General features: G+C 37.8%; 1 protein-coding gene across 2 annotated transcripts in view; it reads right to left on the bottom strand.

Annotated features, from left to right (window-relative positions):
- samd12 (sterile alpha motif domain containing 12) overlaps positions 1-17,678 on the bottom strand; it is a 220,528-nt gene that overhangs the window by 147,460 nt on the left and 55,390 nt on the right. Inside the window, exon 3 of one of the 2 annotated variants that reach the window (XM_008116904.3) lies at positions 12,374-12,473. In XM_008116904.3, coding sequence (XP_008115111.1) covers positions 12,374-12,473 — 100 coding nt within the window. Of the gene's footprint in view, positions 1-12,343; positions 12,474-17,678 lie in introns of both variants that reach the window. The other variant, XM_008116903.3, reaches the window with a different exon arrangement.

Below are 17,678 nucleotides of genomic sequence, written 5' to 3'. Positions count from 1 at the left end.
TCATGAGATTAAATAATTGATGTTAATCAAAATGGAAAATTAAAAGCAGCGCTACTATAGGTTAAGCGGCACAAAAAGCTGCCTCATAGCCGAAAGCGTTCCCACATGGCATGTGCACAGAGATTCACAAATACACACTGTTGCCTTTATCTAGTCATTCTTTCTCTTCTACCTCCTAGATTCTATGATAAGCTCTCTGGCTCTTGTCTCAGCAACAGGACCTCATGACGGAGTCTTTGTCCTTTAGAGTCATGAATATATGTGGTGGCCCCAGGACCGTGATGTAAATCTACAAGTTGATGGACAACGCCAACAAAAATTCTCCTCCTGGTTTCATAGAAAGTAGTGAACTCAAATATTCACAACTCCTTTGCATAAATATGGAAGATGCTGAGCCACAGCTGGCACAGCAGCCTTCAATCAGCCTCTGATTTTATTAAAATATTTAAATGGCTTATTAGGTTTTCACAATTCTAATTACAAAGCCGTCTGAAAATTTTTACCTCTGCATCCACAACAAGCTTCCAAGTCTTATTCTCTGCTTCACAACACAGCATTAATCTATCCTCAGGCAGTGAGGTATTTTGAGCGGTTTTCTGTGATATTCATAATTGCACAATGTTAATCCCATATTATGCATAAACAATTTAAGGCAGTCTGTCAAAGGTAATGAAATTAGAAAAATAATTAAATGTGCTGCTTTTTAAAAAGAACATTGCCAACTGGTTGGTGTAATACAAAAGTAAGAACAATGAATGACAAGCCTTAAATATGCAAATTTTAATATGTTTCAGGAGGGTAGTTGAACCCTTCTGTGCCACAAACAACTCTTCCCAAGAAGACATGGTAAAATGAACACTTCAAACACTTCTGCAGCTAAAGTGTATATACATCCCAAATACAAATGCCAGAACTTAATAATCTTGATATACAATCCTAGTAAATACAATATTATACGTTATTAATAATAAAATGGTCACTTTAAAAAGAACAACCCTGTTTATATAAGAAATACAATAATGTAAGTTAAGTATTCCTTACCCGAAAGCTGAAACACTCCAAAATTGTCTCAGCGGTGGCTGATGGGTCAATGTACATAAACTTTGCTTCATGCACCAAATTATTTAAAATACTGTGTTTAAAATTACATTCAGGCTACTTGTGTAAGGTTATATGAAACATAAATGAATTTCTCTTTTAGATTTTAGTCCCATCTCAAGAAATCTTATTATGTATATATAAGTATTCCAAAATTTAAAACAATTTGAAATATAGAACACTTCCTGTCACAAGCATTTTGGATAAGGGACAATCTACCTGTATAATTAAAAAAACATTTTAATACAAAGTTAAAGACAAATAAATAATGAATATTTCAGTCATAACATCACAATCCTTTCTAAGGACAGCAGCTGAACAGCCATTAGTAAAACATGCCAAGGATTAGAAGGTGGATAGATTGATCACTTAGTCCTATCTTTTCACCATGCATATTTCTACTGAAACCTAAACATTATAATATGTGGGGAGAGGGTTTCAACCCCCCTCCCATTTTTCCAAGGCCCAAATCTTTGACTGAAACTTTCACCAGGATCCAGCTTCAGTTGTGGCACTTAAGAAGGAAACTTATTTTGCACTGAAACCACCAGAACTGGTCTGCTTAAGTGACCCAATTTGACTCTGAAGACCTCATCAGACGCAGTCCCCCCTTTCTACACACGTTCAAACAATTTACAGACAAGAGTCCTACTGAACCCATCATACAACATAAAACTACTTCTGTTGGTTGCCCCATGAAACTTCATCTGTAAACTATTTCAAAAGTGTTTGAAAACTGAGGATTCTGGAGTTGGGAAGCAATTGTCCTCAAAGCTCCTGATGCACGTGGAAATGCCTAAAGCTGTTTATTTACATGTGGGATGAGAACAGTCAGTGTTACATTGTGAGTCGGCATTCAAAAATTGCACAATTTTGACATACAGTAGAGTCTCACTTATCCAACACTTGCTTATCCAACGTTCTGGATTATCCAAAACATTTTTGTAGTCAATGTTTTCAATACATCATGATATTTTGGTGCTAAATTCGTAAATACAGTAATTACTACATAGCATTAAACTACTTTTTCTGTCAATTTTGTTGTTAAACATGATGTTTTGGTGCTTAATTTGTAAAATCATAACCTAATTTGATGTGTAATAGGCTTTTCCTTAATCCCTCCTTATTATTCAACATATTCGTTTATCCAATGTTCTGCCGGCCCATTTATGTTGGACAAGTGAGACTCTATTGTAGCATCATTTGGCTGTGACTATATTTCTCCCTTCATTTAAGACCTAGATTTTGGACTTTTCAAAAAAGGAAGAAGAAGAAGAAGAAGAAGAAGAAGAAGAAGAAGAAGAAGAAGAAGAAGAAGAAGAAGCAGCAGCAGCAGCAGCAGCAGCAGCAGCAGCAGCATGTGATCGCTCAAAATGTAGATGATTACAGTAGAAATGGTCAAAATACATCACATTTAATGGGGTTGAAAATATTATCAATTTCCTCAAAAACGGAATGGAACCAAATTTGACAATAAGAAGACAATTCCCTCTGTTCCCCCTCCCTTGGGCTGAGGTCTTGATATATATTCAAAACAAAGAATAGGTAATAAATTACATAACCTTAAATATATATTTACATCTGAGTCAAAAACAACTATGGCACTGCATCCTGAAAGTTGTTTTTTCCAATACATAATAAGCTGTGCTTTTCAATAAACAGATCATGTTGTCTGTCTGCATTCACCTACTTGGATGTTATGTGTCAGCTTAATCATGCATTGTGCTTTTAAGACCATTCATCAATAGCTAGAAGACTATCCCCCCTCCTCAAATCCCTGCCACTTCTAACCAAGGGGGCAGCAATCAAGAACTGTTGTATAACTTATAGATCAAATATAATGATGTTTTAACACAGTGTTGGAATTATGTGATGTTGGGCTAAAGCTCTTGACAGCCCAAGAGAGAATAGCAAATTATGAAGGATGCTAGCAATTGCAGTTAAACATCTGAAGAATCACACCATTTCCATTGCATGGAATCCTGGAATTTTTCAGCCAGAGAGCTTTGGTATGCCACCAAACCACTATTCTGAGGCTCACACAGGCTTTGCAATGGCATTTAAGGTGGAATAATGGTAACTATGTAATGTGAAAGGATTCTGGTATCCAGTGAGGTTTTATTTCCTTACATAAAAATTATTGTAAATGAATCTGCCCTGTATGTGTGTATGTGCCTTCAAGTTGCCCGTTGACTTATGGCAAGCCTATCTAGTTAGGTGATATTTGAGCCTACATAAATCTGTCCCTAAAGCAGTGGTTCCCATCCTTTAGTCCTCCAGGTGTTTTGGATTTCAGCTCTCACACTGCCTAACAGCTGGCAAGTTGGCTGGGATTTCTGGGAGTTGAAGTCCAAAACACACGGAGTCCCAAAGGTTGTGAACCACTGCCCTAAAAGAACTGCTTCAGTCTGCCTAATAGTAGGGTTCATCCTATAGGACATGCACAGCATTGAAAGGTCGAATATTGGGAGATACCTTTCACAATGAGAGCTGAGAAATATGTTTTTTTATGGGTTTGCCAAAACCAAGTCCAAAGCAACAGGAAAAAAGGAGAAAAAAGAAGAAATGAAATGCAAAGATACAGAATGGGGGATGCCTGGCTCAACAGCAGTACGTGTGAAAAAGATCTTGGAGTCCTCATGGATAACAAGTTAAACATGACCCTACAATGTGATGCGGCGGCGAAAAAAGCCAACGGGATTCTGGCCTGCATAAATAGGGGAATAGCATCTATTTCCAGGGAAGTCATGCTCCCCCTCTATTCTGCCTTGTGTCAGATCACACCTGGAATACTGTGTCCATTTCTGGGCACCACAATTGAAGGGAGATGTTGACAAGCTGGAAAGCGTCCAGAGGAGGGCGACTCAAATGATCAAGAGTCTGGAGAACAAGCCCTATGAGGAGCAGCTTAAAGAGCTGGACATGTTTAGCCTGAAGAAGAGAAGGCTGAGAGAGACATGATAGCCAAATACATGAAGGGAAGTCATAGGGAGGAGGGAGCAAGCTTGTTTGCTGCTGCCCTGGAGACTAGGACGCGGAACAATGGCTTCAAACTACAGGAAAGAAGATTCCACCTGAACATTAGGAAGAACTTCCTCATGGTGAGAGCTGTTTGGCAGAGGAACTCTCTGCCCCGGAGTGTGGTGGAGGTTCCGTCTTTGGAGGCTTTTAAAAGCAGAGGCTGGAAGGCCATCTGTTGGGAGCGCTTTGAATGAGATTTTCCTGCTTCTTGCAGGGGGTTGGCCTGGATGGCCCTTGAGGTCTCTTCCAACTCTACGATTCTATGATTCTATGATTTTATAATTTATTGGGACACAAAAATGGCCCATGCCATTACACTATGTAACAAAACTTGTATTTTTTTCTGTTACTAGTTTGAAAGTGTTATTTCCAGTTTAATTGTGCGGTACTTACTTTGAAAGTAGTTGTAATACTCCGGAAACTTTGCTTTTGTGGCTGCCACAAGCTATGTTCAATTGGTTGAGACTCTTTAAGATATTCATTGAAAAACTATAATAAATTGGAATTCTTACTGGGGTGAGACAATATCACGCAATTCTCAAATTGCAAGCTCCCTTCCCCCAGTCCTAGCGCATGACAGAGAGACACAAATTATGTGCCAAAGGGTGCTGTTTTGAGCCTGCACTAAATTCAGCAAAAAAAAATAAATCTTCAAATCAGTAAAGGCGTTCATCAGTGCAAAAACAATTAAAGAAAGAGAATTTTGACCAGCAGAGCACTTTTAAAGGTCAGACCCTGAAAGCTAAAATTGGAATGTATTCTTCTGGAAATGTAAGTACCATGTCACTCTAATTCTGCTCAGCTCCAATACCCACACACTTTCATTCCCTTTATGAAATTTTTTTGAATGTTTATTCACAAACATACAATCAAAACTTAACATTACATCATAGCTCAGAAGGCAAAGCATCTTTTGTTCACTTTGCCATGAATCCACAAAACGGCCAATAATGACTTTTTTCCAAAGTGTCACACTGATTTTCAGCATCCACCTTTGGGATCACAGGGGAAACCTCCCTGTAAGAAAGCAGATGACCTCAAAAACACATCACTTAAAAACCTGACTGAAGCCATGCCCGTTCAAAAAAATCAATAGCCATTTTTGAATAATACCAGCTCTGAGATAACATCATTGTTGATGTGACAAGAAATGGCATCAATGAAAAGGCAAAAAGAATACCATTCTTTTTAATAGGCTGCAGGTTGAATCCAGGGAGCGGAGTGAGCACCCGCTGTTAACTCCAGCTTCTGTCAACCTAGCAGTTCAAAAACATACCAATGTGAGTAGATCAATAGGTACCGCTCCGGCAGGAAGGTAACGGTGTTCCATGCAGTCATGCCGGCCACATGACCTTGGAGGAGTCTATGGACAACACCGGCTCTTCGGCTTAGAAATGGAGATGAGCACCAACCCTCAGAGTCGGACACGACTGAACTTAATGTCAGGGGAACTTAATGTCAGGGGAAACCTTTACCTTTAATAGTTGAAGTATGATCCTGGAAGTCTCTTAGAATTTTAGTTTCACTTCATTAACACCTTTTAGAAACATTTAAGGTTTTAATGAAGTTATTCTTAAGGGGTGTTTACACACTCCATACCCTGTAGAGGATGACTGTCACGGCATCTTTAACCAATTTCATGTGGATGGATATTAGCATAATAAGGGTGGAAAACTCGTAATTTTGTTTGTTATACATTAATCCCCCCTCCCCTTTTTCATGCAGGTTAGGGGCACAGGACCACCACCACATCCTCATGAAAGTGGAAAATCATGAATAAAAAACTGCTTATTTTTTACTTACTTTCCTGCTCAACATTTGAGGTTCTGACCTTTGTGAATTTGGCTATTCACAGATTAGCTGTTCTCTCTAGGAATCTCAACATGAGTTTATATTCAGCAGAAATTGATCACAGAGTTATGTTGGAAGACCTAGACATTCCTAAAAGTGTGTTCTCAGAGGTTAAAAAATTAACAATTTCTTTTTAATGGTTTTTTTAAAATTTTCATTGAGGTCCTGTGCCCTGAAACCCAGAGAATGTAGAGGGCTAACTATACATCAACTTGATTGACCTACTCCCTCAGATCAGGTATCTGATGGCCCTGAGCTCGGGACAAGCTCCAGCAAGTATCGGTATGACACCAACTTTGCCTGTACTTCCCAGACCCTGAAAACTAGCACTGGTTGGAGAATGAACAACTTTAGTGCTTTGAAGAGAGACCTAGGTCAAGTATTTTCAAGTGATGTTATCACATCTATAGCTTCCTGTTCTCACCCAGGTAAGTGCCCTTAACAACAGGTTTGATCAAATAGCTTGTCTCAGCCCAGAAAGTTTTACATAACTCTTTGGAGAATTTCCAAAATGTATAAACTGTCACTAATACATGGCGTGGATGCTGGTTTTCATTTTGTACAGCGAAAGTATAATTTAATTGTAGTTTACTGCATTCTGCCTCCTGCTAGATGGGTGATCACACAATATATTGGCTCACAGTTTCTGCAAGTCAGCAGTAGAAAAACTGTGCAAAGCAATGGAGCTTGTTTAGCAAGAATGTTGCATAAAGCATATTTCTGTCCAACTTGGAAAATGTGTAGCAAATTAGTTGTAAGTTGGAATCACCTGGATTCTTGAATGATGACTTCTAAGAGCAGAAGGTCCAGGCATTTTCCTGTCTCCTTAATACAGCTTGCAAGAATAGAGAATTGCTGGCATTCGACTGGCCTTTAGTGCCACCACAATAGCAGGTCAAATGGTGTGACTGCAACTATCCCCTCAAAGGAGATCAGAAGCATTTTCACAGTTATCGCACTATGATTCAATTTTAACTGGCATGTCAATCTATATATATATATAAATGTAATGTGTGTTTTACTATGGAGTAAACAACAAAACCACTGAACCAAATCACACCGAATTTGGCCACAAAAGACATAGTCATCCAAAATATGTCTTTCAAACAAAAACAAAAAACCTAGAAAAATAAAGTCTAAATTAGAGGACCAGGAAAAGCCGTTTTTTTCTCCCAGCTGCCAGTTAGAAGGGCAGGCCCCGCCCACTTTGTCTTCTAGCAACCCCCTCAGCCACAATGGAGCTCAGGGCTTCTTCACTCAGGCTTCTTCCTCACTGCCTATAAAATACAGATTATCTGATTTGAACTGGATTATATGGCAGTGTAGACTCAAGGCCCTACCACACAGCTATATAACCCAGAATGCCAAAGCAGGATAATCCACAGACTCAAACTCTGGTTTTCCAGGATCTTAATCCATTTCTCAAACTACTATATCAAGTTGCCTCCCTTTAGTTCTGTGGCTCTAAGCTCACAATTATTTAATTCTAAATTGATGTCTTTTGGATCAGGCAATGGCACTTGAGTCTCAGGACTCATGTAATAGTCAAAACAAATCCTGCAAGCCTGAAGACTGCCCATCCCTTCTGAGTCATAAAAGAATTAGATAATAAAATAGATACCCTCTGCATGCCTTCTCTGAGGTCTTGCAGATCTATAGACAGTAGTAGCTCTGTTCTTGAAGTACTTTACAATTTGTCAAGCCCAGTCATAAACCACCGTTCCCCCACAGCTCAATTGTCTACAATCATATATCTCTGGCAGCACATGCAGAGCGGCAGACAACCAGACTATGATTTTCAAGGAAAATGAAGAAGGAAAAAAAAATCTTTGTATGTCAGAATTTGGGGTTACAAATAAAGGATCTAGTGCTTCAGACGCTACTTCCCTACGGCAGTCAAACCAAAGTGCAATGTATATTCGGCAGCATTTTTACTGTGTGGACAAATAAACATGTACATATTATTTCCATCTGCATTGAGCTAGGCAACTTCAGTGAGACAGGTGGCCAATTTTCTGTCACTGTGGACCTTTGGAGACCACAAATAATGGAATTAACTGGAAATCTACAGTTTGTTCGCTACTATTTTGATTTTTGCAGATTTGATTATTTACAGATTTGATTAAAAACATTATCTCCAGGAACCTCTAAATCCTCCAGTGTGACACTATAGTACACTTCCTCCAGTCATGCTGGAAATCTAGAAATTTCTAGAGATAACACCTCTCTGGGAATGGCGAGGTCCTCAAATGTGTTTCTGTGGTCAGCTTCTACCCAATATTGATCACTGGGCCATCCTGGAAGATGTAGAATTTCCTAAAGAGATGTTTGCCTAGGTTAAAAATATCACAATTTTTAAATTTGTGTTTTTTTCTCTTTCATGAACGTCCTGTGTTCCTAATCTCAGTAAATGTGGAGAGATGAGTGTACTTAATAGAAAATGAGGCTTATCTTAATCTAGAGTAATGAAGAAGAGTTTGAAACCTATCTGAAAGGTGAGTAATGGTTTACGAAGAAGTTTGGTCCAGAAGAGTCTGAAGAAGCTGCAAAAACAATCTTGGGGCCCCAAGAGCCCCAAGGCCATACTGTTCTATCTCTGATCCATATCCATACACAAGACTGCTTTTGGAGATTTTTCAAAAGATTCAGCTATCTTAAATTATTAATTCTAACCATAGGGCACATATTTCATGCATCTTGGCTCAGCTGCAATGGATACTTAATTTAGGTTCTAATTTAGGGTTCTTTTGCTAATACTAATTATTGCTCTTAAAGCAGTCTAGTAAATGACCCCACAAATAATACTAGCCCCCACAAAAAAATAACAGCAAGTTGTTGGTAGATTACACTTCCATGTTATCCAATAAGAATGTTTTTTTCTTTCTCTGCAAATAATATGGAAATCATGCAAAATCTGGTGAATGGAAAGTGATGAATTACTCTTCTATCAGCTTGTTCAACCACACTCGTGGAACAGCTCCCAGGATTAGGTACAACTATTGTGTATGCCAGACATGTCCAACCCACAGCCTAACACAAAACTGTAAACTTGCCTAAAACATTATGAATTTTTGGGGTGATTTTCTTGGTAACTTGATTGCGTGGTTCTTGAGTGAGAACTTTGTAGATGACAACGGAACAGAATTGAATAATCAGAGTATGTTACGTCCACAAATATTATATTATTATCCATAGTTCACACAATTAGAATGAATTCGAATAAAAATAGAACCAGAAGAAGGAGAAGGAGAAGGAGAAGAAGAAGAAGAGGAGGAGGAGGAGGAGGAGGAGGAGGAGGAGGAGGAGGAGGAGGAGGAGGAGGAGGAAGAGGAGGAGCAACAACAACAACTTTATTTTTGTATTCCGCCTCCATCTCCCTGAAGGGACTCGAGGCAGCTCACATGGGGGCATGCCCGAACATCATAAAAACATAGATCAGAAAATTAAAACAATTCTAACCACATAAAACAACATAAAACAATATTGACAGCTATTTTAAACCTGGAGAACTCACTGAAGATTGCAACTACTAATATTTTAATAGTTTTATGATATGTTTTAATTGTTTATTGTATTGATGTACTGTATTTTGTGTTGTTGAATGTGCAGCATTTAATATTGCCATTATGTGTGCCACTCTGAGTCCTCTACAAGGGTGAGAAGAGCAGGATAGAAATAGAGTAAATAAACTACTTCCATCGAACCATATACTGATTAATTCATTTCTCAAAAACAATGTCAAGTATTCCACTAGTATTATGTTGACCTCTTTTCTTGCTTGTATAGTAAAATATATTTTTAAAAATAATGTTAGATATGTACATTTTCTATATCAGTGGTCCCAAACTTCTGATATAGTTGATGATTTTAAAAGATCCTCTGAGTGGGGCAGCACATAATGAGGATTATTATGAGAAAACCTTTTTTTGCTTATCTGTGGGAGCAGGTATTGGGAAAATTATGCATCACCTTTTTTGTTTTTTGCTCATCAGCTATTGTTAGTGTTGTTGTATTTTGTGTGTAGCACAGGGAAGCCAAAAGGCTGGACACCCCAATGTATGTGGTGGAATCAAAGGCAAGAAATTGGATTCAACTGCAGGGGTTGAATGGTTGAAAGACTTCCTTCCAGTGATGCTTTCTTCCCTGTTGTATTTTTACGAGCTGTTTGCAAACAAGCACCTTTCCCAAAAGGGACATGACCTTTTGATATAACTGAGAAATTGCTCCCTCTTTTTCTTAGGGTTTTCCTTTCTGCAAACACTTTAGAGAAACATTTTATCCCTTTGAAAACACCAGACAGAATATAGTCTCTCTATATTGTTTTTTAACCCAAGGGTTTCACATTGCATTTGCTGGTGTGCAGCCATATTTTGACAACTCTCCCCTTTCTTTTTCAGGAGGAGCAGAAGGGATTTAACTAGCACAGTATTCCCATTTCTGATGCAAAGGCATCCGAGTATTATTTAACTGCACATAAGCATCAAACCAGATGTGACATTAATTGCACAGATGCAACAAACATGCCAGTTTTGCTATCTAAATAGCAGCTGATCTGAAGAAGGGAAGTTTAACTCTTCCTAACCCTGCGGTTTCTGGAATGTTTTGACCGGAAATCATAGAATCAGTTTTTAAACATCAAAGTAGCAAACAACAGACCTCTGCATAATTTGAATTAATTCCAGAAGGTAGAACCCCTGAAGTATTACCCTCCCTCCACAAAACCTGATACAAAAATTGGGAGCCAAAATAGTAATTTGTGTGCAAGCTCCCCCTTCAGGAAAGTAAAACTACTACATAGCATGAGAGCTCGGGTGGAGAGAAATAATATTTATTTATCTCTCATGAGCATTCTCTTGGTAATAAATTGGCAACATTAAATTATATCATGATTATTCAACACATGGAGACTTGAATGTGTGACTCACTGAAATGACATCCATATCTACTGTAGGAGCGGAGATGGGGTCATCTATACAGTAGAGTTAATGCAATTTGACACCAATTGAACTGCTGCAGCCTAATGCTGCAGAAACTCATAAATGTAGTTTTACATTGCCTTTGGCCTTCCCTGTTAAAGAGTCACCAAACTACAACTCCCAAGATCTCACAATATTGAGACATTGTAGTTAAAGTGGTGTCAGTGCATTAATTCAACAGAAGACGTCTACAGGCAACATTGGCTCTTCGACTTAGAAATGGAAATGAGCACCAACCCCAGAGTCTGACACAACTAGACTTAATGTCAGGGGAAAACCTTTACCCTAATCACGTTTACAGTCACGTCAACTTCAAATTAGTGTCCTCTATCAATGAGAAATCTCCAAGAAGCCTGATTAACAACTCAGCTGAGATCTGGTGAACTGAAGACCATAGCCTGCATCTGCACTGTTGAATCAATGCAGCTTGAGACCACTTTAACTATCTTGGCTCAATGCTATGGAATCATAGGAGGTGTAGTTTCACAAGATCTTTAACCTTCTTTGCCTTTCCCCAAAATGAGGTAGGAATCTATATACATGGAATACATGTGTGGGGTGAGTGTGGGTATTAGCTCATCCCTTTTTGCAAATTCTTCCAGGGATTTCACATCCCTTTTCCACAATGGCCTTGACACTTAATATATGACAGCATCCTCCAGGCTCCAAAGAATGTAAGAGAAGAAAGACCTCTCTCCTTTGCTTTCCATGCAGTTGGGGAGCAGATGCCTTCAATGGCCTGTATGACTATATGAGAATACTTTAAGATAAAACAAGGGGTAGTTTAGGGGAAAGAGGAGTATGGATGACTGGAAAATGGGTAAACCAATCATTTCATTCCAGGTCATATTGTAAATCTGAGTAAAAGAAAAATTTAGCCTCATTACTATCTCTTATCTGGAGAGAGCGGTCTCCACCGAAGCTCATGTTCAACCTCCAGAGAGATAGCATTTTTATACAAAGCACGTGTTCCTCCCTTGAGCTATGGTTCCACCTATAAAGCGTCATTTCTTGCATTCAAAGTCTTTGTTAATCCAGACTTATTCATTACTTCTTTTTCTTGCTCCTTGACTTGGCGCCTTAAGCCAGGCTCATAAGGTGAGCACAGATCTCTTCAAAAACACCAATTAAAACCGCAACACTGTTAGCACAGCAAAGCTCCCTCACTGTAGATCTTCTACTAATCATTCCTTTAAATAATGCAGCTGTACACTGTTTATTCCCTCCTGACCTCACACTGTTCAGTGTTCAACATTAGATGAATGATTAATAGGCATTTTATTAAGCAGTTCCCACTTGTAAAACAAGTAACAAGGGTAAAACGAGACAAGACGTACAAGAAATGAAACACAGTGAGAAATTCCAAAGTGAAATATGTCTGATATTTTATACTTTACCAGTTATGTCATGCTGTTTGAATGACTCACTGTAGATTTGATACTGATTCGGGCAATGTTTCTTCAACCATTTGCACACATCTTGCTGGGTCCATAGTGCCACTGGTTTGGTGAGCTTCACGATATTTGACTGTAAAACAGGAGATAGCATTAAGTCTTTTCCTCCACTAACACTTAGCATCACTTCAAATGCAGACTCCTGCAGTAGCGCAAGGACATCAATAATGACTGGATATTATTCTGACATTTTCCCATATGTCTGGGAATTAATAAATTAGCAATTACAAGCATAGATATCAAAGATATTTTAGAGTTTAGTGGCAGGTGGGAAAACAGCATTAAAGATAATCCAGGCAACCCTTCTGATGATCACTGAACATGTCATGCTATCTCAGTCAATGCTCTGCAAGGTATAAATTCCATCTGATGTTTCCACCCAACAGTAGATCCTGAAAATGTAGCCTTTTGAGATTTAATTATAGTAATTTCCATAGACCAAGTCTCTTCCAAGAATTGTGATGTAGTTGTACACTTTCTAGCCCAGATCTAAACAACTGTTGGCCCTCCAGGTGTTTGGGAGTCCAACTCCCAGAAGCACTAGCTGGCTTGTCAAATGGTCAGAAATACTGGGAGGAAGACCATGAGTTATGCAGGCCTGTTCTAGACATTTCCTATTTATGGTAATCCTCAGGTGAACCTATCATGTGGATTTCTTGGCAAGATTTGTTTGGGAGAGGTTGTGTTTGCCTTGCTCTTGAGGCTGAGAGTGTGGCTTGTCCAAGGTCAACCGATGGGTCTCCATCGCTGAGTGTGAATTCAGACCCTGGTTCCCAGAGTCATAGTCCAATGCTCAAATCACACTGGCTCTCTTCTGAGAATTGGGTCTCTTTTTAGAATGGTAAAGTGAGATGATGATCATGATAAAGATAACGCTTCTTTTAGAAAAATGCATTTTGAGGTGTATTCCACTCTCCACATACTTTCTGATGATAGGGATAACCTAATTTTCCACAAATGTTCAGACTCTTCAGAAAAAATAATTTGCCATTCATCTACTAACAATGAGTGCTTCATGGGTATGAATCAAGTGACATGTTAATAACAGGGTGAGTGATGAAAATAGGAAGACAAGCAGTGGTTCTTTTTCTGCTGGATGATAAAATAAATCTGATTAAACAGCATGATTCAACTCTTTAAAAATCTGTGTGATTTCATTAATTCACTAACTGTACTTATATTCCATTTTTCAAATAAAGTAGAGTCTCACTTATCCAACGTAAACGGGCCGGCAGAACGCTGGATAAGTGAATATGTTGGATAATAAGGAGAGATTAAGGAAAAGCCTATTAAACATCAAATTAGGTTATGATTTTACAAATTAAGCACCAAAACATCATGTTATACAACAAATTTGACAGAAAAAGTAGTTCAGTACACAGTAATGCTATGCAGTAATGACTGTATTTACGAATTTAGCACCAAAATATCATGATGTATTGAAAACATTGACTACAAAAATGCGTTGGATAATCCAGAACGTTGGATAAGCAAGTGTTGGATAAGTGAGACTCTACTGTAGCTCCACATAGCCATATGAATGGCTACTTCCCATTTTACCCATCACAAGTTTGTAATGTCTAAGTGAGGATTTGAACTAGACTTTTCTAGGTCTATGTCTGTAACATCCTGAATTCAAGCCCATTTCATTTGATTTTTAAATTATTTTTATTTAGATGTTAAATATATTTACTAACAAAAATACACCCTTTCCTCCTTCCTTGCATAAATAGTTAAATTAGCACAATCAGCTAACACAAACTTATACAGTTCCCACCTAGATTCCAGACATTGCTCATGGATCTCCTTTCCAGTAATAAATCATTGTGTTGAAATTCCAGAACTCCACATTTATTAGTGGTCCGTAGTCCATATTTTAATATTGTGTTTGAACCTTGGCTTAGTTTAGTTCTGGTTATACATTTATACATGTGTGATTATCTTTTTTCCCTTTTCTTATTTCTTCTTCTTTTGAATGTTTCTTAGCTTCTATTATTACAATTAAATAATAATAATAATAATAATAATAATAATAACAACAATAATAGAAAATAGTAGTAGTTATCTCTCATCTGCATGGTTCAGTTGGACATTACAATCAATCACTTTATTATTTCCTTCCAGTGAACTAGAACCCTTACTTCTTATCTAGCAGATTTTAGAAATATCTTAGACGGACATACTGTGAATGATTTTTAGTAAATATTCCTTTGCATCTGCTATGTGGGAGAAAACCAAATTCTAATCCAATATTCTTCTGAAATTATTGCTGCTAGGTCATAGCCCCACCCTAGTTTTGAACGTATTTCCTAGAATTTCAATTGATTGTGGAAAAAAATCAGCATCAAGTTCAATAAGAACTTCAATAGGATCTTATCACTAGGGAATCAGTGCTGCCAATTCAAAACTGATAATACTAGGTTGGATGTATAAATGATCTGATTCAGCTTCTTATGTTCTGTATATCTAGCCAAACTCTATAACTATGCAAGGGATCTTGCAGCATCTTCGAGGACAGCTTTCCAAAAGCTTCATGTTGCTGACACACTTTTTAGACACACATCATTTCTCGACACAGTAAATTGGTATATCAGGAGACTGGAGGTTAAACCAATCCCTTCAATGAGATATAGACACATACCTAAATTGTAATACTGAAAAGTATAAGGACACAAAGTCTCCCATGAAAACCATTCATTTATATTTTAAAACGTATAATTTTAAAGATAAAAATATACATTTCAAAATTATTGTCATTTCTTGTTATATTTGCACGACACAACAAATGTGTTGCAACACACAGTTTGGAAAGCTATGTCTTAGACTGAGAAAACAAAATTGGTAGCCAAAGCATTAGCTGACTGTCTCCTTCCTCAAATGCATACAGTGAAATGCTTAGGACAGTGGTTCTCAGCATGTGGGTCCCCAGATATTTTGGCCTTCAACTCCCAGAAATCCTAACAGCTAGTAAACTGGCTGGGATTTCTGGGTGTTGTAAGTCAAAACACCTGAAGGTTGAGAACCACTGGCCTAGCAACAGACTCTTAGACAAACTATGTGTGAATAGCCTCAAAAATGCAAAACATATGGGTGTTGAGCTCAGTTGTAATGACGGCCACTGGTGGACAAAGATAGGATGGAAGATGCTGTCTGAAGCCAACATGAGTCAACCATATGAAAGATAGAGTTATTTAAATGTAGTGAGATTCTAGCTGAGAACCAGAGAAGGGATAAACTGCATAGGAAGACCCATGGATTAGTTGCCCCATGGGTTTTTTTTGGCTGATTTTTTTTTATTAATATGGCTAGATGTAAACATGAGTATATATATATATATATATATATATATATATATATATATATATATATATAGAGTTACATATCTTAATCCATGTTGATTTTGTCCTTTGAACCCTATTTCCAGGTCACCCATCCCACCACTGACTGGATGAAAGGGAACATGGTGTCAATTGGCTAGGCAACTGAATATTTCCAGCATTCTCTGTGCTTGCAGCAGCCAGATGCATTAGGACTTTTTCCTCCCACAATGGCCGGTTTTCACAATGACTTTGTATAAGTCAAATCATAGGACCCAGATTCCTTTCCCACTCTCTTTCCCTTGTCAAATGTCTGACAGCAGTGGAGTGAGAGCTCTTTGGGGAAAAACTTAGGCGATGATGGGAGCTAGCCCCCTTTCTCCCCTGTTCCTCATACATATATTCAAATACAGGCATACTAAAAAACAAATAACAAAAATTAAATCTGAAAACTGCTCCCAACATTTTGGATGAGGGAGTCTTAACCGGTATTTAATATTTTCCCTTCTCTATTTTTCATATTCATTATAAATATTATATTTTATTGGTTATTTGTATTTGTTACATCTTGTGTGTTTTAGTCATTGTTTTGCTACAGAGCTTGTCAGTTGGCCTGGGAGCCTTTTTGGCTAAAGGGCAAGAGATAATTGCTTTGAGGAAAAATAAAATAAAAATTAATTTGGAAGAATACATTAATGTAAGAAGAATGTAATTTATTTAGGGGTGATTGGGAGCCAACATGAGGAGTAATTAATGGAAGAAGAACTGATTTGAAACAGATCTGGATGGAAAATTAATTGGGATAAATTAATAGGGGACCTGGTGGTAGGGTGACCAGAGTTATTTTTTAGGTGACCTGAGTAATTTATCTGGGACAAGCTTGGAGGGTAATTAAAAGGGAAATAAGGTTATTGAACGGGGAAGTGGATTTGGAAGGGAAATGAATTGCCCCACTTTCCACAAAATTTAAATTGCAATAAGTATATGTCAAGTTGAACCGCTACATATAAATTAGTATTTGTGTAAATTTTGTAATTATAGGCAGCTTCATTTTTGATGACACCTTTCCCCTTTTTTTCCTGGTCATTGCCAAATCAAGTATGGTTTTAAGCACAAAAAACCTGGAACTGTTCTGAGAAACTGATCAGCAGCTCAAACAGTTGTTTCAAACATGGCCATACAGCCCGGAAAACTCACAGCAACCCATTGATTCCAGCCATGAAAGCCTTTGACAACAGTTGTTCCAAAACTTTTAAGACATTAAGGAATGTTAATCAAGTGAGTGGTCAAAAGAAAAAAGACCCATTAACTGTTTATAATATAATATTGTATGTAAATTTATTTTGTAAGCTGCTTTGAGTCCCCTTCAGGGTGAGAAGGGCGGCATGTAAATGTAGCAAATAAATAAATAAATAAATAAATAAATAACTGTTTATAAGCATAGTATTGCTTCACAAGTCTGGTTTGTTGTACATATTTTACAGATTAGAACCACAGACAAATGTATCTTCATTGCTTTGTATATAGCACGTGAAGCCTGACTTTTCTAATCCTCTAAAAGAATCCAAAATCTTCCATGGGATAATGCCTCAGCAGGTAAAGAAACAATCTTCTCATTTTTCAACTGAGCGCATGGATGACGCATCAAAGAACTATGATCCTCACAATGTTATTCCAGAAATCATGTCTTGACAATCAGCACCAAACATCCCTGTTTAACACAATAGCATAATTACTATCACAGGAAAGGGGAAGAAATGATAAGCAGTAACTGATTTTGTCCCTGAGGTTTGCACCGGATTTACATTTAATCACACAGAAAGTCAGCTTTGCAACACTTATTTGTTTTATGCGATTATTTTTAAAATCCACTTGCTACCTTTCCTCTAATGTTTAGCAAGCCATAACAAATGTTATGCTGGGTATGTCCAAAGATGCCCCAAAATTCAGTATTCCATATC

Source organism: Anolis carolinensis, chromosome 4 (genome assembly GCF_035594765.1).
Source record: "Anolis carolinensis isolate JA03-04 chromosome 4, rAnoCar3.1.pri, whole genome shotgun sequence".
NCBI classification, from domain to species: Eukaryota; Metazoa; Chordata; class Lepidosauria; order Squamata; family Dactyloidae; genus Anolis; species Anolis carolinensis.
Note: the sequence above shows the minus strand (reverse complement) of the source record. Positions and strands in the feature narration are given on the sequence as shown.